This window comes from Anopheles aquasalis, chromosome 2 (genome assembly GCF_943734665.1).
Source record: "Anopheles aquasalis chromosome 2, idAnoAquaMG_Q_19, whole genome shotgun sequence".
In the NCBI taxonomy this organism is placed as follows: Eukaryota; Metazoa; Arthropoda; class Insecta; order Diptera; family Culicidae; genus Anopheles; species Anopheles aquasalis.
In genome coordinates, this window is record NC_064877.1 from 81,525,647 (window position 1) to 81,548,146 (window position 22,500).

General features: G+C 47.6%; 6 protein-coding genes across 7 annotated transcripts in view; 4 read left to right on the plus strand and 2 right to left on the minus strand.

The window, feature by feature from the left end:
- LOC126569882 (uncharacterized) overlaps positions 1-714 on the plus strand; it is a 4,921-nt gene extending 4,207 nt beyond the window's left edge. For both annotated transcript variants that reach the window (XM_050227275.1, XM_050227276.1), the window contains exon 5: positions 1-714. This exon is cut by the window's left edge and continues 1,259 nt beyond it. The gene's annotated coding sequence lies outside the window, so the exon portion shown is untranslated.
- Positions 715-2,304: 1,590 nt separating this feature from the next.
- Positions 2,305-3,557, plus strand: LOC126577405 (uncharacterized). Its single transcript, XM_050239016.1, has 3 exons — positions 2,305-2,311; positions 3,058-3,237; positions 3,331-3,557. The coding sequence occupies exons 1-3, from the start codon at positions 2,305-2,307 to the stop codon at positions 3,555-3,557; spliced, it is 414 nt and encodes a 137-aa protein (XP_050094973.1).
- Positions 3,558-3,732: 175 nt separating this feature from the next.
- LOC126577412 (uncharacterized) lies at positions 3,733-5,190 on the minus strand. Its single transcript, XM_050239028.1, has 5 exons — positions 4,781-5,190; positions 4,416-4,709; positions 4,282-4,350; positions 3,867-4,218; positions 3,733-3,786 (listed from the first exon to the last, which is right to left on the minus strand). Exons 1-5 carry the CDS (start codon positions 5,188-5,190, stop codon positions 3,733-3,735), a joined length of 1,179 nt encoding a protein of 392 aa, XP_050094985.1.
- Positions 5,191-12,803: 7,613 nt separating this feature from the next.
- Positions 12,804-17,083, plus strand: LOC126581259 (uncharacterized). The gene is made up of 4 exons (XM_050244787.1): positions 12,804-13,290; positions 15,107-15,192; positions 15,756-15,882; positions 15,965-17,083. Exons 1-4 carry the CDS (start codon positions 13,230-13,232, stop codon positions 16,204-16,206), a joined length of 516 nt encoding a protein of 171 aa, XP_050100744.1. The 5' UTR covers positions 12,804-13,229; the 3' UTR covers positions 16,207-17,083.
- Positions 17,084-19,268: 2,185 nt separating this feature from the next.
- Positions 19,269-20,315, plus strand: LOC126569257 (uncharacterized). The gene is made up of 3 exons (XM_050226227.1): positions 19,269-19,466; positions 19,531-19,821; positions 19,895-20,315. The coding sequence occupies exons 1-3, from the start codon at positions 19,406-19,408 to the stop codon at positions 20,086-20,088; spliced, it is 546 nt and encodes a 181-aa protein (XP_050082184.1). The 5' UTR covers positions 19,269-19,405; the 3' UTR covers positions 20,089-20,315.
- Positions 20,316-21,303: 988 nt separating this feature from the next.
- LOC126577420 (protein diaphanous homolog 1-like) lies at positions 21,304-22,202 on the minus strand. Its single transcript, XM_050239038.1, has 3 exons — positions 22,148-22,202; positions 21,522-22,073; positions 21,304-21,449 (listed from the first exon to the last, which is right to left on the minus strand). Exons 1-3 carry the CDS (start codon positions 22,200-22,202, stop codon positions 21,304-21,306), a joined length of 753 nt encoding a protein of 250 aa, XP_050094995.1.
- Between the last annotated feature and the right edge of the window lie 298 nt (positions 22,203-22,500).

The following is a 22,500-nucleotide window of genomic DNA, read 5'->3' on the forward strand; positions in this document are numbered from 1 at the left end:
CGTGTCCGTGAGCCGTAAAAATGTTTCTTGTTTTTTAAAGGAAGGAAGGTACCTACTATGAACAAACAATATAGTTTCCAACTTGCCCCGCGAATATCCCCCGCTGTAGTTTAAAGAATAGAAGTCATTAATGAAGTAACATTTTTAATGCGTGCGGCAGTCGCAATAGATTTAATATAACGCAATAGACTAGGTCACGCAGTAGAGTGCAGCGGCTACAGGCGACTAAACGAAATCCACATATGCATATATATATATACATAGATATATATTAACTTGAGCTACAAACCGTGTCCCCGGACACGTGTTCTCAATCTGTTTTCTACTTCTAAAAGCAACGGAACACACAGATAAGGTTGTTGGTTTTTATTTTTAACGATTTTATACTCGCGAACGTTTCGGGACCCCGTTTCTTCACTTGGCGCAAAACTATGTAGTACGCATTAGCTGAAGCAAGCTGAACCGTCGCCACCGCACCGCCAAACAGTCGGTTTGGCTGGGCCCACACACCTTCACCCGCGACACCCATAGTCCGGAACGCAATATCTGCACTCCAGTATCAAATTCACCGAGGCAGCGCTTTATGTTAAAAACGCGTTCGATTGATGTATCTTGTGATATTGTGTTTTGTTACACGACATCTTCAACCACTTCTCCTCCCTTGAAAGAAACTCGAGAAATAGTAATAAATTGCAGCTGCACCCGAAGCCCAGAACAAAATGCGTGTGAAGCTGCTTCTTTATTCTCCTCGTGCTCTGATCGCGCTACATATAACGGTCCGCCACGTTGTTAATCGGTAAGTTTATTAACGCTCGCTTGACCAAAAGTGTGGTGAGAAGGTCAGGAACGTATTGGGCAGCTCGTGTCTTTAAGAGACTGCATCGCGTTTCCGTTGCCAACCGGAAGGGTCCAATCAGAAGAAATTGGTTGATTGCTCACGTATCTCGTGACCTTCAACTGCATGCTAGGGCTTCAACTGTACAACGACGTCAAACGTCGACGACGTGGTTGTATTTGAAAAGGATAAACATTTAATTCGTTGAATTTACATCAAACAGATGAATGGTTGTTGGTGTTGCTGTTGAGCACGTTGTCTTCCTGTGCTGGCACTGTACAAAGAGCACGGAAAGGAAATGTGTCCCTTCTGTCTCGTTGTCTTTTCTATCCTTGGTACATTATTGTTAAATACTGGCCCTAAGCCCGCTTCTTCTAGAACCAGAATCGATCGTAAAGGAACCTCCTGTAACCTTGCCTCGAGTCAATCACTTCTTTTCGTGCTAAACTCGATTGCGTATCGATGGGAGGAAAAGGGAAAAAGGGCGACGGCCCCAAAAGGCAAAAACCCGATATCTGGTACCATTGGAGGTTACTAACACAACCCCATTAACCATGAGGTCACGGATAAAATACTTTTGACACAGCATCTCTAATACGCCTAACCTGATATCTCGCGCACAACAGGCTAACACGTTGTGTGACGTATAGCTAACTAATTGGATGTTAATCGAGATGCCATGTCCTAGGTCCAGACGAGACGCCACCTTCATCATCTTACTACGTCACGGATTACATCAACCGCAAGGTCATGCACGATTCTTACCGTGCTTGTCGATCGAATATTGGAGTTTAAATAAAATGGCCAAACGATGGCTGCTGCGGCCAGTCCAATTTGAGCCATTCAGTGTCTCAGTGTGGTTCATCTCGAAACGCTGATAATCTTAAGCAACGATGGCAGAATCTTGCTATTGGATGCTCTGCGTGGCAGTGATTCTGGCTGGTGGTGTAACCAGTTCTGGTGAGTGCATGATCACGTGTTTAGGACAAGCAATTATGAAATTCCCTTCGCGAGTGTTTTCTGTACTGGTACTAGTTAAACGATCAACCGGAAATGGCCTCTTTCCTACTCGTTTGTCCTCAAGGGAAGTGTGTGCACAACATTCACAAGTCCAGTGAAAAAGAGGTGTGGCAAGGTCGTTTGACTGCGCCTCAACCATACGAACACATTCCATTCATGTTCTGAAACCAAATTCGTGTACGCACGCCATGGAGCAATAAATTATTCAGTTTATCTATTTGCTTTCCTGTCAAGCGTGTCGTGAGGCCCTCCCGCCCGGGTGAGGCTTTTGACGAACTCTGCATATCGTCCAATGATTGATGAACCAACGCGAGCCTGACACAGCTGTACTATGAGGACAGTTTGAAGCTTTTCTCTCATTCTCTCGGTAGTTACTTGGAAACGAGCGTGATTGTTGTTGATAAGAGAGCAGCAATTCATTTACCAACCATGCAATTACCGCCGAAACGATGTCCGGTAAGCTTGACGAGTACAACAAGTTCTGTTCCGGCCCTCCGGGGCCTGTGTTGGCCATTGTAAACGGTCTCGTTAATAATTTCAAACACTTTTCCCTGCCTTTGGCACTCGGTATCCTTCCGGTTGGTGTTTGGTCAGGCTCGAGTGTCATGTTTGGCTAAGGATTATGGCACGTTGGCACACACAGCAAGTTGTTGTATCATTCGTACTAGGTGCACAGTTTGACGCATTCCTACACATTCACGATATGAAACATGAGACGCAAAACATATGCTATCGAGGCTAGGAATCCGATTTCTTATGCAAATCGAAGGGAATTCCCAGTTGCAGCTTTTCTAGGCAGCAGTTGCAGTTGGCATCACACTCTAAATGATTTATGCAACTTCTGTCTACACTCATACTGCTAATTCTATTCGTGATATAAGCAAAAACATAATTTGAACCAATGTCTTGGGCATGGCATAGTTTTGGACGAATAATTCAAACTTTATTCGTATGTTTACCCCCTAAAGAGGGCCAAGTCTATATGGCCATAAGGCAAGGTAATTCAATCCACCCTCCAATGACCTTTGAACATCGTGTACCGTGAAAGAGGCGCGTGCGAAGTGGAAATAAACCGAAACCATAATTCCAACTTTTGACACGCACCGCAATACAGAACAGAATGCCAACTCATTGCTGCCCAGCTCCATATACATACAATCTTCCATTACAATTCATAATTCGCTGCTTTTGTCGACCAACAGTGGAAGCGCTGCGGTGTTATCAGTGTAACTCGAACGATGATTTCGATTGTTTCGCACCGCCAAAGAACTTTACCGAGGCCGAGTACCGTGACAATCGAACCGCCGTCGGTCGGCTGCTGATGGAATGCTCGAAGGATGAGCATGGCCGGGAACCGTTCTGTATCAAATCGTCTGTTCTAGGTAAGATTGCCTATTCCGCAATCAGCGCCCAATTCTATCGAACCAATTGTACTTATCAACTCTGTTCTCTTTTCTCGTTTTTATTTCAACTAGTCCTTGGCAATAACCTGCCGGATTATACGCGTGTTTCGCGCGAGTGCCAGTACGAACGATGGGGTCAACCGTGCTATCGTGTGTACAATGGTGGTCACGAGGAAATTACCTGCCAGTGTGATACCGATGGATGCAATGGAGCCACGCAACGCTCGGCGTCGATCGTCGTGCTTCTACTCATGTTTGTCGGTGCTTCGTATCGGTTACTTGCAAGTGGAACTAGCTGAAACCACACACCTTAAAGACTTACTGGGTTAACAGGAAAATAAAAAAAATACAATGTAAACCTCACCAACGAGTAACTGATTTTATTTTGCAAATATTCTACACTGTGTGCGCCTCTACAAAGAACTATTTACGTTACTAGATAACGTTGATCATAACGGGTTGATTATGTTTCAATTAGTCCATCACTTGTTGAAGGAACGCGTAGAAGCTGTACGCAGTTTTCATTATCTGTGAAAGCACAAAAAGAAAAAATTGAGTAGCTTGGTGGTCCTTTTAACAAAACAACTTTAACTGAAATGTGAATTGACCTTGGTGAACGTCTCAAAACACAGATACCCAAATCCACCGATGCTGAAACCGTAATGGCGCTGAGCGTTTAGCTGCAGGAACAGCACATCCCGAAGATCGCGTCGATTCCCCAGTGCGTACCAACGGTTCGCGGTTACGGCGATATTAAACTCGTCCGCCTTCGACACTATCAACTGGCCGGTGTAGCAGAACATCCACATTTTGAACACACTCGTACACACCAGCCCATACGAGTGACTGCGACTGGGATTGTACTGCACGTGGAACAGGGCCACACAAATCAGCAGCACGGAACTAACCACCTGAACCAAATAGATCGTACGGTACAGGTCGGAGCATTTGCCCAAAAAGCTGTCCAGTCAAGGAAAGATCATCAGAGATGAGCGTGATTGCGAGTCCAGCATCCAAACTCACCTTGAGAGACGTGTGTGGACGCCAAATATCTTCCGTATGATGCGCCGATTGTCTTCTTCGCTGTTAGAGCTGAGAGTAACAAAATCGAAAGAAATCATTCATAAAGCCCAGAGCTAATGCCGTGCCATACGTACCATTCGCCGATACATTGAGAGTAGTTAATCAGTATCTCTAGCTGGGCTGCCGAATACGCGATGAATATGTAGAAAGGCCCGTCCAGTCCAGCAAACATGAGCGCAATGATGAATATCACGATCGATTGCATTATGTAGTTGACCAGATACCACGACAGCTGATTGTTGTCCACGAACGGAAGCGTAATGCCGAGCGGCGGTTCTTTGCGATCGAGCTCGTGTAAGTGGCCCGGAAAAACCACTATACTGGCACCCGCCAACATGTACTGAATGATCGTGTACCACACGAGCTTTCTGCGAGGATCTCTGGATACTTAAAAAAAAACTTTCCCATCCTTTCCTTACCAAACCAAACGATCACTTACCTAGCCAAACGGTGATACTTCTGACAAACCATTTCCTCCATCGTACCCTGCAGATGCGTACGATCGTTGAGCACCAGCTCGAGCATTCGGGCAATGCTTTTCCGCAGATAGATCAAGCGGTTCAGCTTGTAGAATATTTCCATCACCGAAAGGACGCACAGTGCACTCGAAACCACCACGTCCACATTGCTTCGACGTTGAATGGCGTTCACGGTTATGGCGCCCAGTATGATGAAGGCATTGATTTCGTGCGAGCAAAGCAGCACCCGGCTGGATTTGCTTACCAGAAAGTCTTTATCGAGAAAGCGCATCAGCGTTATCGTCTGAAGCGCTCGAACCATCCCATTCGCCTGATGATAGCTGGACTCCCGGGGGGCAAAGGCAGTTCTCAGTTTTGTGATGTACTCCATGATCTTAGGGCACTCGAGCGCAGGATGGATACTGGTATGCCGAAAGGCTGTGTACCTTGGCTTTATATAAGGGAAGGTTTCTTGAAGGCATTCTTCCTTCTTCCGTTCGGCAGCAATCGCTCTCGCAATCGGTTTCTTCTGAATAACTTATTCGGATTAAATTGCTGAGATTCTTAGCTTGTGATGCTTAAACGTGTGTTACTATTCACATCAGCGTGTATCCACGAATCGATTGAGCGATCGATTCAATTTTTTTGCTATGAATGTTGAGATTTTCGAGAATATTTTTTTAGGTTTTTTTAATCAATCGCAGTTAAACTGGCAAGCATATTAATTAACGATTCAAAATTACGATTTCAATACTGTGGAGTGGTTTTTAGAAACCTTTTTCAACACTTTATCTGAACACTATTTACCAATGGAACAATAAAATACTAAGAATCTCTATCCGGTCGCGACAAATTCTATATTTAATCCATTATCGATATTCTATTCTAGAGTCCATCGCTGGCGATCCAAAACTACACTACAACCCAAGATTCAATTAAGTTTAGAACCATTTAGAACCAGCACCCTGCAGATCATTTATTTCCGGTCTTTTTAATTTAATTCCATCCGATTAGTTTTCCAGCACGAACGCACGCAACTCCTAGATATGGTTAGTATCTCGCTCCATCTCTGTGGAAATGATTTTCTTTCTCCCATTTTATTTCGCAAAATCCACGAGCACTAGCGATCTAATTAGAAAACCCAGAACTCTCCCCATACATCACGGGAGGCGGCGCATCAGTATGCTGTTGCTCGTTCCCGGTTCCCATTGCCGCGTGTTTTTTTTTATTTGTTGTTTTCCCCCCTTTTCCCTCGGAAAATGAGCCCATCGCAACCGACAACGAGGACAACGAGGACGAGGCAAATGTCCACATTGTCAACCATTACCAACCATCCGATGGCGGCGGCGATGGTGATGGTGTTTCTCGCAGCGAACATTAAGCACTCAGCGCGACTCGGCGGACCAACGACCGAGCGACGGCGGGGCCCCCGGGATGAAAATAAAAGTTTGTGGGCGCCACGGTGACGTATCAAATCTTCTCCGGTCGCCAGCATGGCGCCAACGCCACCAACCAACCAACCAGCTGCTGTCCCTGCTGTCATCCGAGACCATTGCTTTTTGCTTTGTCCGGGCTTTGAAATGGAGAACACGCGTTCTCCGCTACGGTTCTAGTTGTTCCGTACTCCGGCTCAGCGCTCGGTTAGATCGTTCCACGCCTTTGGCCTTCGGAGGACAGTTCTAGATTTCCCCGTGCTGCCGATTGTAGACAGCGCAGCACATTCAATGCGCTGCGTCCGTGGAATACAATATATTTAATCACATCATGGCACTGCGCTTCGGGCTGTTCGCGGAAATATCTTGGCGGCTTTCGGCGTGCAGTGGGATGTGTTTGCCGTTTTGCTAGCGCAACAAATAGAATATTGATTTTTCCTCCCTTTTTCGGGGGTCAATCGGACTCGGCCGGACTGAGGATGATGATGTTTATATTCCATGCAGCATCATCATCATCATCATCAAAGCAGGAAAGCCAAAAGTACCATTCAACCGAGAGAGAGAGAGAGAGAGAGAGAGAGAGAGAGAGAGAGAGAGAGAGAGAGAGAGAGAGAGAGAGAGAGAGAGAGAGAGAGAGAGAGAGAGAGAGAGAGAGAGAGAGAGAGAGAGAGAGAGAGAGAGAGAGAGAGAGAGAGAGAGAGAGAGAGAGAGAGAGAGAGAGAGAGAGAGAGAGAGAGAGAGTACGCGTACGTTCGGCATCGCGGTTCTTCCGCCAATCCGGATTTGCGCGTCCGTCTTGTGAATGATATATTGACCACTCGTGCAGGCCGCGGTGTGGTAATGAAAGAGGATCCTCTTCTTCCGCAAGACAGGATTCGATCGCAGGATAAGACGGAAGCGGATGTTTGTTTCTTTCTTTCGTTTCTTGTTGGATCTCCATCATAAGAACCCAAGGAAAGCTGATAAGGAAGTTGTGCTTGCTTTAAGGGGATTTTGTGGCATCTTATGCAACCACTTGTCGCTTGCCGAGTGTTGAGCGCTACAGAACATACTTCTCCTTCACGCCATCAATTAGATTGCGATGCGCCGTTGCTATTCTATTTATAATTAACTAGCGAGAGAGAGAGTCCTTTTCCTTTCTTCCCTGCCATTAGAAGGAAAGGAGCGAATGGCCCGTTTCGGTTCGGCACCACTGTCGACTGTCGCTCCGAATAGCACGTTCCGTTTGTTTATTGTTTTCCGAAAACTTGTTTGTCCAGCTTCCGCCCATCGGAACACCGAGGCGAACCAAACAAACAAACCATCAACTAAAGCGAGCATCTAGATCGAATTTTCGCTGAGCATCGCACATTTCCACGGACAGTAGACGGACGACGTAGGACAATGGTAAGGGAGGATGGTGTTAGCTCCGCCCCCCTTCCCCCCCCCCCCTGCAACACTATAGCCACAACAACCGCACAGTCGTGGCATGGTGGCGTGAATCGATTTCGCGACAAGTTCTCCGGCGAATGCGGTGCGAAAGTCTTGTCAGTGACACCTCCTCACGGTCGGGCGGCCAGTCTAGCGCGCGACACGCTAACATGGGACAAGTTTTAATTGGATTGCGAGGTGGGAACACTGGGCAACAACAACAACAACAACAACGACGAGAACAACAATGAAAAGCGAAAACAGTGGCACGATTGTTTGATTAAACATTAGGCGACATAAATATGCAGCAACATAGGTCGGCAATGGTCACTGGAAGGTGTCAAAAGTCTAATTACCCTTCACCACCTATTTTTATGGTAACAATGTCGGCTTTTACTAGTAAAATAATGAGACAACACCAGTTGGGTAAAGTAACAACCATCGCATGCCATTGAACTCCACGAACTGGATGGATTTCCCAATGAAATGTTCCTTCACATCCCCGTGGGGATAATAGCTTGATTGCAAATTTCGTTTCACATCCCCAGAAGGTGCATTGCGAGTGGCATTGCTTTCTGGCCATGCGCCAGGAAAGGATGACGCTCCGTTGGGTAAAACGTTGACGAACGGTGCGATTACGATTGAACCGTGACGTTGACGTACTGCTGCGCCTTCACTTATCGCTAGAGCACCACAAGAGAGTGCTTCTTTTCAGTCACAAGAAAAGTGATGGCAGATCTGGTATCTAGGAGATGCGGCTCTTCAAAGGATTTGAACGCTTCTGGGAACCATCGGGATGCAGCGCGAATTCTTTGGCTCTTTTTCTAAGGGGAGAAACTGTTTTCCGCATTTCTGCGAGCTGTCTCGTTCTGGTTCCGGGTTCCTGTCCCACCCGGTGATGCTCGGATTGATGGGCCGTACAAAACAAAATGCGGAAGTTGCATCGCCGCCGGCGGTCCAAACGGTGGATGCCGCAAGGGGGGATGGGAACGAGTGGATGAAAAAGCAATTTGCATGATAGGAAAATTCAATTTTTGACATTTTTTTTCGCCGCTGCTGCCGCTGTTGCTGCTGCTGCGGAACTGCATCCCAGCACTGGGTCCATTCTGTGGGCGATCCAATTTGGGGCGCTGGCGAGAAATGAAAAGTTAAAAAAAGAAAAATGCAATCGGAACATCAACGTTACTGCTTGTGAAGCTGTGGTGTAACTTTGCTAAAGACCTTCTCATTCCGTTTTTTTTTGTATTTTAAATCCATTCCTTTTGGCACGACCATTCTTCGTTGCAATCCGAATTCAAATCATATCGCGGTGCGAGTACGCGGGGGGGCCTAGGTACCACATCATTAGTGTACGGCAGTGGAACCGATCCGTATCGGATTCGAATTTTATCGCTTTCACCATTCGAATGCGTACACCGTGGCGAACGGTGTTAAATTGAACTAATCGCTCACCCACGATTACGACCGCCAGCATAATGGCGATAAAGGGCGACCGCGTGCGTGAGTTTGCGGATGGTTCTCAGTTCCCGCATGGTTCTTCGCATTTCCATTGCATTGCATGGTACTTTGCTTACGCGCACCGGCATCGTTAAGGATCTTTTCCGGTTTTCTTGGTCCTTTTTTTTTTTTGGTACAACAAACGCGCTGCCGGTTCGTTAGCGCTCAAGATCATTTTTTGTTTAATCTACTTCCACTTTTCCCCGAAGAAGACACGATGACGACGCTTGGTCGGTTGGTTGGTTTGTGGGAAGCGTTTTCGCGTTATCGCGACCTCCGTTGGTTGGTGTTCTAGCTCGTTATCGGGGGGATTCTCGCTGGATTACTGCACTGGATCCATATTCATGATTTCGCTCCTCACTGGAGGACCGCGATGGTGCCCGCTACCATCGTAATGATAGTGATTATTCAATTGGGACAATGATTTCATCAACTTGCCATCCACACCTCCACTCGACTGCTGAATTTATTGAAATGAATCCTTCCAAATAATGCCATCGACAGCTTGGGACACCTTCGGACTGCTGTCTACTACTGGTTGGTTGTGTGGTATTAAAGCTATTTTCTGGTTGCGTTTTATAGGAACTCCGCTACTCCCTTTGGCACCGGGAACCGGGATTGAATTACGAGCTTCTGATTCGAGCTCCAGAATATAGATTTCCAGCCCCCGCCCAATGACGACATATCTGGGGCATTATCGTCGAGAGAGAGAGAGAGAGAGCGAGAGGAGGGACGATGAAGCTATGACGATGGATGGTGGACCGCAAACGAGCCGCAAATTCTTTCTGGTCACGCGATCCTTCGGTCCTTTGTGGTCGCTACCCGGTCGTACCACGTGCCATTGCCACGTGGGAGTCGTCATTTCGTCATTGTTGACGCCAGAGCACAGCGATAAGACACACAAAGACTTCGAAACTCCGTCATTCCAATAGTCAACACGCAGTGGACTTACTGGCCAGTGGCCACTCCAGTCTAAAGGAAATGCTAATGGTGGTGCTGTTAGCAGTCCTTATAGATGTCAAGGGGAACGCGCTCGTTCCTATTTTTGGCCGCGCCTGTAAAGCTCGCAATCCCGTTCGCAACCAAAGCGGGGAGCAAAACTGGGACGATACACTCCCCAAAGGTCGGCGCCACTTCCTGGAGCACTTTGCTTTAAAAGGCATTTAAAAAGGCCTTTGCCTTCATCGCCACGGAACACAATGTTGCATGGTACGGTGGTGGTAATACCGGAAGCAACAGTGTTCAGTGGAGGTTACCCGCTAACGGCATGTTGATGACGGCATGATTAGCCAGTTCCAGCAGACCTGAAGGGACTGGGGTGTACCCCGAACTATCCCGGACTAACAACCCAGGAAAACTTTGAGATTCAATGAGTTGCTAGCGTCGAAGACTTGCGTCGTCCTATCGATCAACAAAGATTGGCGATAAACGATACTGCATGAGTCACGGAGAGGCCCACCGTCTCGACAATGAGTCACTCATCTGTGAATCATCTGCGACGTCCGTGCGACGTGCGAATGGTCGATTGTCCCCAAGAAGTACTTGCTATCGTGTTCCGTGAGTTTGTTAAAAATAGATTGCCTTGTCGTACAGCGTTCGGAAATAGCGCTAGACTCATGCAGCTGAGCACCTGAATCGAGTCAGTTTGGAGCTTGGATTCTTCTTGGATTCGACAGCGACAGTGGTGCCGCAGTTCCCGCACCCCTGGCCTCATGATAAGAAGTTTTGCCCGTACAATTACCAGGCAAACCCGCGCAATCAGGTGATTAAAATCATAAATCTAGTTAAGCGTCAACATTGACTTTGATTGAGCAGCCGAACGACCGCGGACCGCATGCGTAGGCGATTCTATTCCCGATTATGTCGTGAAATAATGGCGCCGACGAACCAGTCCGACCGACCGAGGTGTGTCCAGCTGGCGGCGAATCGCGAAGAATTCGTTCCGTGGCCTGGGCCCTACCATCAATCAGGTGCCAAAAAAAAAGGGTCGCACTTGGCGTCCCGTGGGTGGAAAATCAAGGTGAAGTCCTGGCCGCTCGTAGGTGTTCCCTGGGGTTGCGATAATCATGCCAACGGGAACCAGATTTACGGCAGCGAAAAAAACAGGTCACTTGAGATGAGTTTAGTTACTTCAGGTAATCAGGACACTACTTTCCAGGTAGCCCCTTCAAGTTTTCATATAAAAGGAACATACTTTTTTTAAACAATTATGAAAAACTCGAGTTTTTAGGAAAAATCGCAAAAAAAATTTAAAGTTTAAAAATCGGCCAAACATCGTCAAATTGGATATTCGACTGAAACTCGATGGGGCTACTTTGATAAACTTATAATTTATGAGAACAATATTGATTTGCTAATTTCAGATGACCCATCACGCGGCTACGATGGGCACCGAAAAAAGTACATTCACAAAGCCCCTTCTCAAAATACGTCCAAAAGTTCTTGAAATGCTGCAGTTTAATATGATAAAGCTCAAAAAACAAACAAGCAATTTATACGTTCCTTAAAACTACCTGGAATGATTCGTAGTCGATTTCGAGTTTTAAACTCCTCGTTAGCCCTCCTTAGTAGCCGACGAAGAGTGCTTGCGTGCTTGCTTTAAGTGCCTCAATGCGATTGCACTCAATTGTCTGGCCGGGGAATGGATGCATCCACAGCTGTTGATTGTGCACACGCGGTACCATGGGCCCAGTGCCCGGTGTTCCGGTGGATTCGGGAACAAGTGTTGTACAAGCTGTAAATCAGCCGCAGACGCTCGCAGCACGAACACCATCATCAACGTCATCGCCATCATCATCTTGGTGCTGCTGGTGCTTAGTCCGTGAAGTTCACAAAGTCTCTCTCTTTCTTTTGGCGTTCTCCATTCTGCTCCAAGCCTGTCGGCTTCGGCACGTGACCGCAAGCGCATCGGATGGGCATTGGTTGGTTTTTCTCTTCGTCCTCTATCGCCAGAACTGGCAGTAACCGCGGCATATCGAGAACGATTCGTTCGTTACATAACCAGTTCGATGAACGGTAAATCCCTAGCTAGAATGGCAATCGAACCGAACCGAATCCTGGCGACAGTGTCCGTGATGGCGGACAGGCGGATTGATACGGATTAACCCTGGCCACGCAATAGCTGCTAGTGGCCATTAGAGCCTGGTGTTGTTGGCCATTGTTCTTGATACCTTCTGATGGTATGATGTCACCAATAATAGATGAAAGCGATGGAGGCTTGTTTGTGTCACGGAATATCCTTTCTCCACCACCCGGGAGGGGGCACATAAAAACTCCACAGTGTGGCCAAAATGGTCGTTCAAACGGGCCCCAAAAAGGGAGCTAATTTTTCTGCTGGCAAAGTTATCGTACAGGCGGCGTCGACGGGGCTGGTCATTTGCAGATCATCGCTCTCGCTGTGGGAAACCTCATTGAACGGGGATCACCAAACACCAGCACCGTTCGTCTCCAGCCCAACCTTCTCGTTCGACCGCATGCCAGAGCTTCGGCCTCACCAAACGATTCGGGTGGTGGTTTAATTTTAAACGTTCGGCTCTCGGTCGGGAAAAGTCGGAAAAATTCGGAAAATTCGGAAACGGAGGCAAACAGCGGAATCGGGTTGAATTTTCCCGTTTGGTCTGCTCGGCCACGGCCACTCTCAGTCACTAACGGACGCTCACAACGGCGAGAAAGCGTGCGAGTCCTTTTCTTCTTTCCTTCCTTTCTCTCGACCTCTCGACTATCCGGCATCTGTGTCACGGTTCGACTTCGGTAGTGTTGCCCACCGTTGATCTTCGCTAAAAACCCCTTATCTATTCCATCTTGAGAAACGTTCCTTGAAACGCCAGAGTAGCGCAAAGCGTGTTTGTATGTGATTTGAGTGTTTTTTTGTGAATTTCACCATTTAATGAACCAAAGTACATCCTTCTGTGTTCTGCTGCGAAGCATTAGTCCACTGTTGATCCCATTTAGTGTAATAGTTCATCGTGCTCACACTGGAATCGTGATAGGAGTGCCATAAACAAGTGTTTGCACTTCCGTTTCGGCAAGGATACACACATTGGATACGCATTAAGTGCACCGAGATCAGTTGCCAACAGCCAGCTACACAATGCATCAGCTCTCGTCACTATTCATCCAAATATGCGTGATCGCAGCCTCCGTCCAACCTGGTTAGTGAAAAGAGAGTCACATGCATCGCTAACTAGTGCACGACGAAGAAGAAGAAGAATGCACACCGAAATTCTGTGATCTGTAGAGCAACGAATGAATCACCCGTGTTAGACTCATTAGCACAGACATCATTAAGTAGCCAGTGAGGACAGGGCGTCCGCTTGATGGAATGATATTTTTGGCCCCAGGCACACCCACGGCTCCATCACGGGGGGGGGGGATGTCGAATGGAACGTCTGTCTGTAGTCGACGCCGTTTGAAGATACGCGGTCGCCAAAAAACACGCCACTAAATCATCGTGGTCCTCTCTAGGGAGCACATGAGAGTTGGGAAAGTTTTTTGAGGCTTCACCTGTCGCAATACGTTGCTGCAGGCCAGCAACCCCCGGGAGGGGGTACCCTGGGTTGTGGATTTTCTGCTAAATATGACATTCGAATCCAACAAATCATGGAATAATGGAGGATTGTTTTTTGGGGAAGGGCTCTAACAAGCATTTCCTCAGAGTATTAGGACGATTTATTGATTTACATAGTTTTGTCCTTTGTTTTGTCAAACAAGTGAAGAAGCTAAACACATGTTTTCCTAATCGTTTTGTCTGTATTAAATATTAAACTGCAATTTTCCATGAATATTTGATCGGAATTTTAGGAGTATTTACTACAAAAGTGCATATGAAAGCTTCAGCATTAATTGAAAAATATAAGATATAAATGTAATTTAAGTAGAATATGTAGTGACACAGCCTTTAACACAAAAAATGTGTTTTCATTTCCACTGTTGCAAGTACGTTACATTGACGAATCGTCTCTACTCTCAAGTGGCTCCCGTGCTCGCGTGCTGGTTGCACGCGTCTGCCTGCAGTGCTCGAGCGATTCCGCACAGTTAAGCACGTGCTTCAGCTAACGTGTGCTGTTACCGCAATCGACCGCGATCTTCTTGACATCAAAAAACGAAGCAAAACCATCCAATACCCATCGCTAAACGTCCCTGTTCGCTATCGCTCTAGTAAAGCGTCGCTACTTATGTGCCTTTCATAGGTTCCAGGGCAAAGCTTTCAGGTGATTCAGGATTTTTGTGACCTCGTCGTTCATTCTCGGTGTGTGTCTTGATTGCACGCTGCACCTCTGCGGGCTGCACCCCTTTTCTGCCACGCAAGCACACATGCGGTGCCCAGCCAGAAACTAATTTGTATTTATGTGTTTTCGGCTGGAGAGAGCGAACAAATTGCGTTACCAACGTCCTGAGAGCAAGCACCGAACACGTGCGCGGTGTCTATCACTCGAAGGAGCGTTCAGGGGTGCGTCCTTTGGTCATGGTAAGGTTGATAGCTGTGCTAGCTGCCACTCAATTAATTAGCTACATAAATTAACAGCATGTTTTTCTTCTTCTTTCGGGGCTAGCAGCAACCAGCAAGGCAGCAAAGGGCACAAACAATGTCAAACACTGTACGACCCCCCCCGTTAAACAAAGGGACACGAAAGAAGAACCTTACCGCTTTGCGGTATCGAATGGTTCCCCTCAATAACGAAACAATCTTCTGAATCCAAATCGATATCGTTGAGTGACGACGGCCGTATGGCCCCATAAACGATGATATGATTGACGCTTTGCCATTTCAAAAGCAACACCAGCGGGGGCCAATAACGTCCTGAAAGGATAATGGCACACCGGTGTGGCCATTTCGATTCATCGCAACGTTCCGTAAACAATGTAAACATTAAATATTGCTTTCTTCTCGTTGCAATCACCGTTGCGGCCTGCTATGACCTACGCTTGGATTACGACCTCAACCACCAATCCTATCCTCGGGCACAGGGCTGAGCATCAAGTGCTACAACTGCGATTCGACCAGCAATGAAGAATGTATGGACCTGAAACGCAACTCTGCCATCGTGGCCGAGGTAAGAGACTGAGACGAAGGGCACCGTGCTGCGGTAGAACACCTTCAATATTAAATATCAATTAAGCTGTCAAGAGACTCGAGTGCGCAATCATTCCGATGGAATGAGGCCGATTCGATCGTTGATAGAGTGCGTACCATTTCCCCGGCACCGCCTTTGTCCTTCGGTGTACTGGGTGGCATTCGCTTCACCCGGGCCTTCTATTTATTTTCCTTCTGCCACTAGTGCCACCGTTACCCGGGCGAAGGTACCCGACGACTATTACTAACGGTTTCTTGCCCGCTCTGGACGGTTGTTCGTCCTTCACCTGCAGTACACTTTGCCCTCGATGCTTTTGGCATCGAGTTCCGGTCGTCCAAGGACTGATAGATGGCGATTGGTTCGGCCGGACGTTGGACAGTCAGTCCGTCACGTTGGGGCCTTCGGGCGAGGCCACACGCTGGCAGCAAGTCATAATTTAGCATACGTTCTTGAACTCCACTCCAAGAATAGGCCTGTCTGGAGCACCACAAAAAACACGATTTAATTGTCTACCTTTTTTTTTCCTTTTCTCCTTCTGTAAGACCTGCACACCGAGGAAAATGTCCGAAACAACCGGTAACTGGTTGGCGGATCTGACACGCATCGAGTACTTTGGCGGAGCGGAGATCACCGTGCCGATGGTGTGCCAGAAGATCGTCGCCGCCAATGGTAAGCTAGAATGGGACACGGGCAGATGCTTCACTTCGGTTGCTTACTCTTCCTTCCTTCCTTTCCGTTTGCTCGTTGACAGAAAATGGTGACACGATGACGTACCGTGGCTGCCAGCTGGACGGTGGTAAAACGGACCCGTGCGAGATCGCGTACGGTAAGGCGAAACTGCAGCGTGGCGTAAAGATCGAGTACTGCTCAACGTGCAAGGACGATGGCTGCAATGGGGCACCGCCCCGGTTGGTGAGCTTGACCACCACCTCACTGATTGGTCTGCTCGTGGCGGCAGCATTACTGACGCGCGTCGGACAGCAGTTCTTGTAAAACGTATTGTAACCACCGAAATCACCGCGAAGGACGACGGAATGATGGATGTTGACCCGTTAGTTTGGTCAAAGTAGCCCGAATTACAAGACACCCTTTGTACATATGATTTACATTGATGAAGTGATAAATCAATTTGGCATTCATGCACACGTGGAATCACGCAACTGATACAGCAATGCAGGAGCAGTGCTTTGGGAGCGTAGCTCTTGTAGCGCATCAAGCGTGTATCATTAACGGGATCGGTCGAACACATTTAACGGAAGCCAGCAAGAACGCAGAGGACATAAGGAGTATCATCAAGCACTGTCACGCTGTGTGTTGTTGTCACACAGTTCTAAAGTAGTAGAACACAACATGCTTTCAAGAGTACCGAACGATCCACATACTTTATCCCTTAGCACCATCGCGATCACGGCAATTACTAAACCTTAACTAGTTGAAGATACTCTGGAAGACACAGTGTCAAATGAGATAGAGATACGTGTTTCATGTTTTTTCTTTTGCGCGATCAATAAGGAGTACACAAAACGCTTTCGATCAATTTGAGAAACAAAAACTGCTGCTAGCACTCGATCAATTAATTCGTAAAAACAAAAAGTACTCACCAGCATGGGATGCGAGAGACAGAGAGAGACGCAAATTCACGCATATGCCTTCGATTCGATATTATAAGCATTTAATGGAAACTTGCTGGGAAGCATTAGGTTAAGATTTTGCAAATCGTATTCTGTATTCGCAAAAAAATTTCGGATCGGATCTTTCAACAATTCTCACACAACAACAACGAAAAATAAATTGGCACCAACGAGCGTGTGGAAAAGGAAACGGATGAATTTGATAAAAAATAAATAAAACAACTCATACCGTGCAAGTAGTTTTGCAGATCGTTTTCTACTGATTAGCAGCTCCTCCAATCCAATCTCCCTTACTAGTGACACCTATACACATAATTAGTCTGTAGCGCAGCGAACACGCGTGCTCGTGGAAAGTCTTAAAGATAGAAGCACAACTAGCGGTAAATCCAGGATGCAGGGGTATGGGTGTGCGTGCGTTTGTGTCTGTATAATTCATAATCAGCAGTTCAGCAGTACTTACGTTAAACTCACAAACGGAGGAGAGAAAATAAGCAATAGGCATTTAGAATTTAGGTCCACACTGGGAGTAAATCCTTTTCCGCGTGACGCCACTCAAAGCAATGGCAGTGGGGACGGGCGAGTGTTGTGTATGGTGCTGCGGCTGATTCATAAATCCAAAAGCGCTTGGTAAGCACCTTAAATGCATGGTAAATTATCCATTAATCCGTAATGACCCGCACCCAAACTCGACACCAAACAACCGAACAATAAGCAAAGATAAGATAACGCACGTTGATTAGCTGCGAAAGAGAAATCCAAAGCCACACTCAGAATCATGGCCAATTCCACGTGTCATGTATGGTTCGGTGCGTGCGGTGCGTCATCATGCATTTCCCCGTTTTATCACTACGTTCTGCGTTAGTGTCGATCACACACTAGAACATCGTGTGCTGGAAACAGCGCATACTTTCACCACGTTCGATCGCTGCTGGTTTCTCCCACGAGAAGTTGTTTCAGAAAAATACAAAACCCGCACAACAAACCCATTACATTGTGCACCGGCTGGGTGCCCCAAGCAATGAAGAAGATCAATAAAAGCTCGTAACAAACCAACGGAAGTGTTGTAGATCGATCCGAGATCGAACCTTCTTTCACTCTACATAAATCGTAAAATATATTCTCAAGGTTTGCTATGCACCAATCATCCTAGGAGGCTCCCGCGAGCTACGTTCACCTGGATACCCCACTGAATGGCCGTGCCAACTGTGATCCACACCCTGTCGACCCGTGGGTCACATATTTGGGGCAATATAATGGCGCATTAATATCGTTACAGGGTACAGCCTCATGTAACGCACGCATTGCGGTTCAATTATCCCGCTCAAACAAATCGTGGCGGGATTGAAGGAAATGTCCTAACCCAATTATTGGTTACACGTTAATAAACATACGGCTCGTTCGTCATTATACATGTTTAAAAAAAATCATGGCGGGATGTTCGGTCGCTCGTTCGTTTGGTGGGCTTGGCGGTAATGATAACGAGCTGCACGAACAACGACACAAACAAGTAGCGATGTCTACTACTAATTTGCTGGTGCATGGTTGTGTCCGATACTGTTCTATGAAGACCGGGAGAACCATGGCAGCACGTCATAGCTGGTGCTACATAAACGAAGGTTCTTTTCATTTTGTATGCAAACACCGCTGTTACTTATCGGCCCACCCCAAACCGGGGGCCGGTTAGTTGCGTGGAAAGTAAGCGAATGAGGCCACATTACGCACGCGAATGCATAATGTAGGCACCGACTATGTAGCTCCCTGTATCCGAAAAATAACCTTCCATCATTGTCACTTTCGCTTCGGCGATCATGCTATCAGACATTCGAAAAAAAAACAGGCTTTCACTTACCTCAGACATGGACGTACTGGAATAATTAAACGCGAACCACTTGCTCAAAAGGTCACTTCTGTTTTGGGAATGAATCATCGATCGGGGTCTGGCGACGATACTAATCCGATCCGGCCGATCGATAAGCAGGTGATGTCGCCGTCGATGTTTGGTCACGAGTCACCATCACCACAATTCCGGGTGATGAATGCGAGTTATTCTTGATTACGATAGCCAACCGATAACGGGGGAACACATGGACATGGAGCAACACACCGGTTGAGGTCCCGGTAAGCACCCCACCGGGCACCCCGTTGCCGTTTGTTTGCATCGACATGAAAAAAGACATTCAACACCTTTTGCCACCCCATAACGCAAACGTAACCGCTGCTGCTGCTGCTGCTGCTGTCCGTGTTCACTAATGTCCCCCTAATCAGACGGGCGTTGCTAATGCAATGTCGCCGCATGGGGGGGGGGGGGGGGGGGGGGAGGGAAAGAACACATCGGGAATCGGAGCCCGGGTCATGGTTATGATTAATTGTAATATAAATACCCATCCGCTGCAGGAGGAACGACTTCAGTAGCGTACCATCAACCGACCGCGTCAGCCGCGTGTCCCGAGTGCCTTGTACTCGGTTTGTGAGAACATTCCCAGAGAGAGAGATACTCCCCGCGTCGTCACTGCGTGTGTGTTTCTTGTTTGGTAGAGAAAGAAAAAAAACGAAGCTCCACAATGAATAAAAAGGCGATCAGTTCGTGTTTGTTGCTAGTGGTACTGGTGTTAGTGGGCAAAGGTACGTGAGAGGCTCTCGATCGAGCTCGATTGTGCATGTAATCCAAGGATCTCTTCGCCAACAGCACACGGTCAGATGCAGTGCTACGTTTGTGAAGGATGTCCCGATCCTTTCGAGGGTACCGCCCAACAGCGACAGCCATGTCCGGATCCGGCAACCACACCACCACCCGGCGGCGAAACGACTACGATCATTCTAACGCCTCCGCCACTGCCCGGTGACACGACAGCACCAACGACCGAAACACCGCCAACACCACCGATCATCACTCCGCCTCCGTTCCCTGGACGCCGACGGCGGCGTGAGGCAGCCACAAGTTACGCGTCTACCCATCGCTGCTACCGTATTGAACACAGTAAGCAATAGCGGGAAGTGGGAGAGCTCAGCAGTTTGTTCTTTTCAACGCTATTTCTCCTCCTTCCCAACAGATAACATCGTGCGCCGGGGTTGCGTAGCGTATTTAAACAGCCAGGCCGACACGTGCATGTCGGTGAACGGTGGTGAGACACCGACTGACTGCAGACTCTGTGACTGGGATGGCTGCAACAGTGCTTCCGGTCTGCGGGCATCCCTGTTCGCCATGCTAATAGCGGCACTGCTGGCCACGTTCCTGAGGACATAATGTCCCGCCATAGCCCTCATCTACTCCCATAGAAACACACCCACACTAGCCTGTAAGTTGCGTACATCATCACTCAGCGGTCTAGAGGATCATCGGAAACCCTCCAGTGGTCAGCCCAGATCGTTCTGTCCCCCACCCCAAACAACGTACCATGAGCACAATTGGACACATGGAAGATAGATTTTGTAGGAACAGGCGGAACAATTTAATAAACTCGCTTGTTTGAGAGACAACACAACGTTACATTCTTGCTTACAACAGGGGGGGGTTGGGACTTTCGCAATGGGTTGACCGCAGCCCCCTACGATGACAAATCGCGGCGTGACGCGACACCATAATTACGTGCATGAACCGATGTCCGCGCGGTCCGCGCACTCTGTTTAAACAGTCCGTCACGGGCGTGTTTGATGGATTGATTTGATAAATCGATAATTTTTGATAAGGGAAAGCTTATGTGCCGCCGGTGTATGTACCGGAAATCAACCGCACAAGGGCAACGTATTTGCTCCACAACGGACTTACATTTCTCCGACTGTCGGAAGCCATCTTAAGCTACTTCCGAACTTTTCCTGTTTATCAAACCTTATCAATCGTTGCTCGTTGCAATAAAGATGTAGCATTTATCCATCGCCAAAAACAAAATCCTCCGAGATAAAGTGACGGGGTGTGTTCATGCGGCGGGTGAAGACTTTAGATAAATTCGTTTCATATTGCACATGCACGAGTCTCTGAGACTCTTCTGGATTCTGTTGATGCGTAGTAAAGGTTCTGTTGATGCGTAGTAGACAGTTGATTTTATTAAAACATAGTTACCATATGCCCCTAGTTACGGGAAGCAGGATCCTGTCTGTAAAAGGAGACCGTAGTGTAAGTGTTCCACCTGCTAACATCTACAGGTTCGTTGGTCATTCCATCGTTCAAGTCTCCTTCGGAAACCTAGACTCAATCTACGAAACTCGAGGCAATGTATTATCTTAAATACAAAAATTATTCCTTTTTATTCAGTTTATCACTTTTTAGCGTATTCCTAGTAGCGCAACACTTCACACGGCGCAGAAACATATATTTTATCTGTAATAATACTATCAATCTATACCACTTGATCATTACCATCACATTCATTATGCTCCTGTATGCTCCTTGTAGGCCAGCACATCGGGAAGAACTATACAAACTCCCGATTTTGGACTGTGGCTTTCATTCCGGTCGGATTATTCACTCGTTACACAACGAGTGACCGCATACACGGCAACTCGTTCTTGCTCCAGCGACATGCTGCTGCTGCTCACAGATGCCGCTAGCATATCCTTCGATTTCGGCACAACCGCGTCGGTGTGTAATGTCCTTCGTACCATCTTCAGCTGCAAATAAGCGAAAATGATTCCAAATGTTATTGCGGCGGTCAAGGAGCGCTCAAATGGGGGCCTCCGTACCTGTACTTCTCACTGTCACGCAGACGAAGCGCTTCTCTGGTTTCGCTGGTACCTGTTTGGCCGCCTTACCGTACGGATAAGGCGGAGGGGTCAGCAAGGGACCCCACGGGTACACCGGATTACCGCCAACCAGTGGCGGTGGAGTTAGGAGCGGATTGCCCGGATACCATGCTGTGTTACCTCCTGCACCTCCAACCAGTGGCGGTGGAGTTAGGAGCGGGTCGAATGGATATCCTGGATTCCAGATCGAGTTACCTCCGCCTCCAACGAGGGGTGGTGGGGTTAGGAGCGGATTTCCGGGATACAAATTATCTCCACCACCACCACCACCACCAACAAGCGGCGGTGGGGTTAAGAGCGGATTGCCGGGATACAAATTATCTCCACCACCACCACCTCCTCCAACGAGCGGTGGCGGCGTCAGTATTGGATCCGGCTGTACGAGCCTGTAGGCGTTCAGATCGATTCCATTCTGCGTGCTACACTGGACGATGGTCGGTTTCTCTTCGATGCAATCGTCGCACGAGTAGCAACGAATGCTGTTTGCATACACTGTCCGGAAGAATTTGAATTTGAACTCTCATTTATCACGTACGATCGGACCCACAAAACGCTCGATGTCTTACCATTTGTTAAACACAGCGCCAACAGCGTTGTGGCTACGAATGTACTCGAACTCATGATTTCACTTAGTATTGGACACTTCTGGCTACGAGAACACCTCACTGCTCTATGAAGTTCCTGCTGAAAAGTGGATCTTCTTTATATATGCGCTCGCGTTTCCACGAGGCCACACTCCAAAAGTTGGCGGAAGCAACCAATCAGAAATCAGGCCAAGTATCTTATCATCCCTCACCCACGCCGGTGGCCATTCCCATTCCGCTGTTGTATCATCTTTTTTGTGCCAATCATCCTTGGGCCTGGGAACGACAGGCGCCACGGACGAGGAAGATGTTCATGCAAATATCGGTACACACCA

Excerpts from the sequence above, each read along its gene's own strand:
- LOC126581259 (XM_050244787.1), top strand. The coding sequence starts at position 13,230 with ATGCATCAGCTCTCGTCACTATTCATCCAAATATGCGTGATCGCAGCC. Across the intron at positions 13,291-15,106 it reads CGCAGCCTCCGTCCAACCTG|GGCTGAGCATCAAGTGCTAC; the intron begins GTTAGTGAAAAG and ends CCTCGGGCACAG. Across the intron at positions 15,883-15,964 it reads GAAGATCGTCGCCGCCAATG|AAAATGGTGACACGATGACG; the intron begins GTAAGCTAGAAT and ends GCTCGTTGACAG.
- LOC126577420 (XM_050239038.1), bottom strand. The coding sequence starts at position 22,202 with ATGAGTTCGAGTACATTCGTAGCCACAACGCTGTTGGCGCTGTGTTTA. Across the intron at positions 22,074-22,147 it reads GGCGCTGTGTTTAACAAATG|TGTATGCAAACAGCATTCGT; the intron begins GTAAGACATCGA and ends TCTTCCGGACAG. Across the intron at positions 21,450-21,521 it reads CGTGACAGTGAGAAGTACAG|CTGAAGATGGTACGAAGGAC; the intron begins GTACGGAGGCCC and ends GCTTATTTGCAG.
- LOC126577412 (XM_050239028.1), bottom strand. The coding sequence starts at position 5,190 with ATGGAGTACATCACAAAACTGAGAACTGCCTTTGCCCCCCGGGAGTCC. Across the intron at positions 4,710-4,780 it reads AAGTATCACCGTTTGGCTAG|AAAGCTCGTGTGGTACACGA; the intron begins GTAAGTGATCGT and ends AGATCCTCGCAG. Across the intron at positions 4,219-4,281 it reads GTCCACACACGTCTCTCAAG|CTTTTTGGGCAAATGCTCCG; the intron begins GTGAGTTTGGAT and ends TTGACTGGACAG.
- LOC126577405 (XM_050239016.1), top strand. Across the intron at positions 3,238-3,330 it reads TATCAAATCGTCTGTTCTAG|TCCTTGGCAATAACCTGCCG; the intron begins GTAAGATTGCCT and ends TATTTCAACTAG.
- LOC126569257 (XM_050226227.1), top strand. The coding sequence starts at position 19,406 with ATGAATAAAAAGGCGATCAGTTCGTGTTTGTTGCTAGTGGTACTGGTG. Across the intron at positions 19,467-19,530 it reads ACTGGTGTTAGTGGGCAAAG|CACACGGTCAGATGCAGTGC; the intron begins GTACGTGAGAGG and ends CTTCGCCAACAG. Across the intron at positions 19,822-19,894 it reads CTGCTACCGTATTGAACACA|ATAACATCGTGCGCCGGGGT; the intron begins GTAAGCAATAGC and ends CCTTCCCAACAG.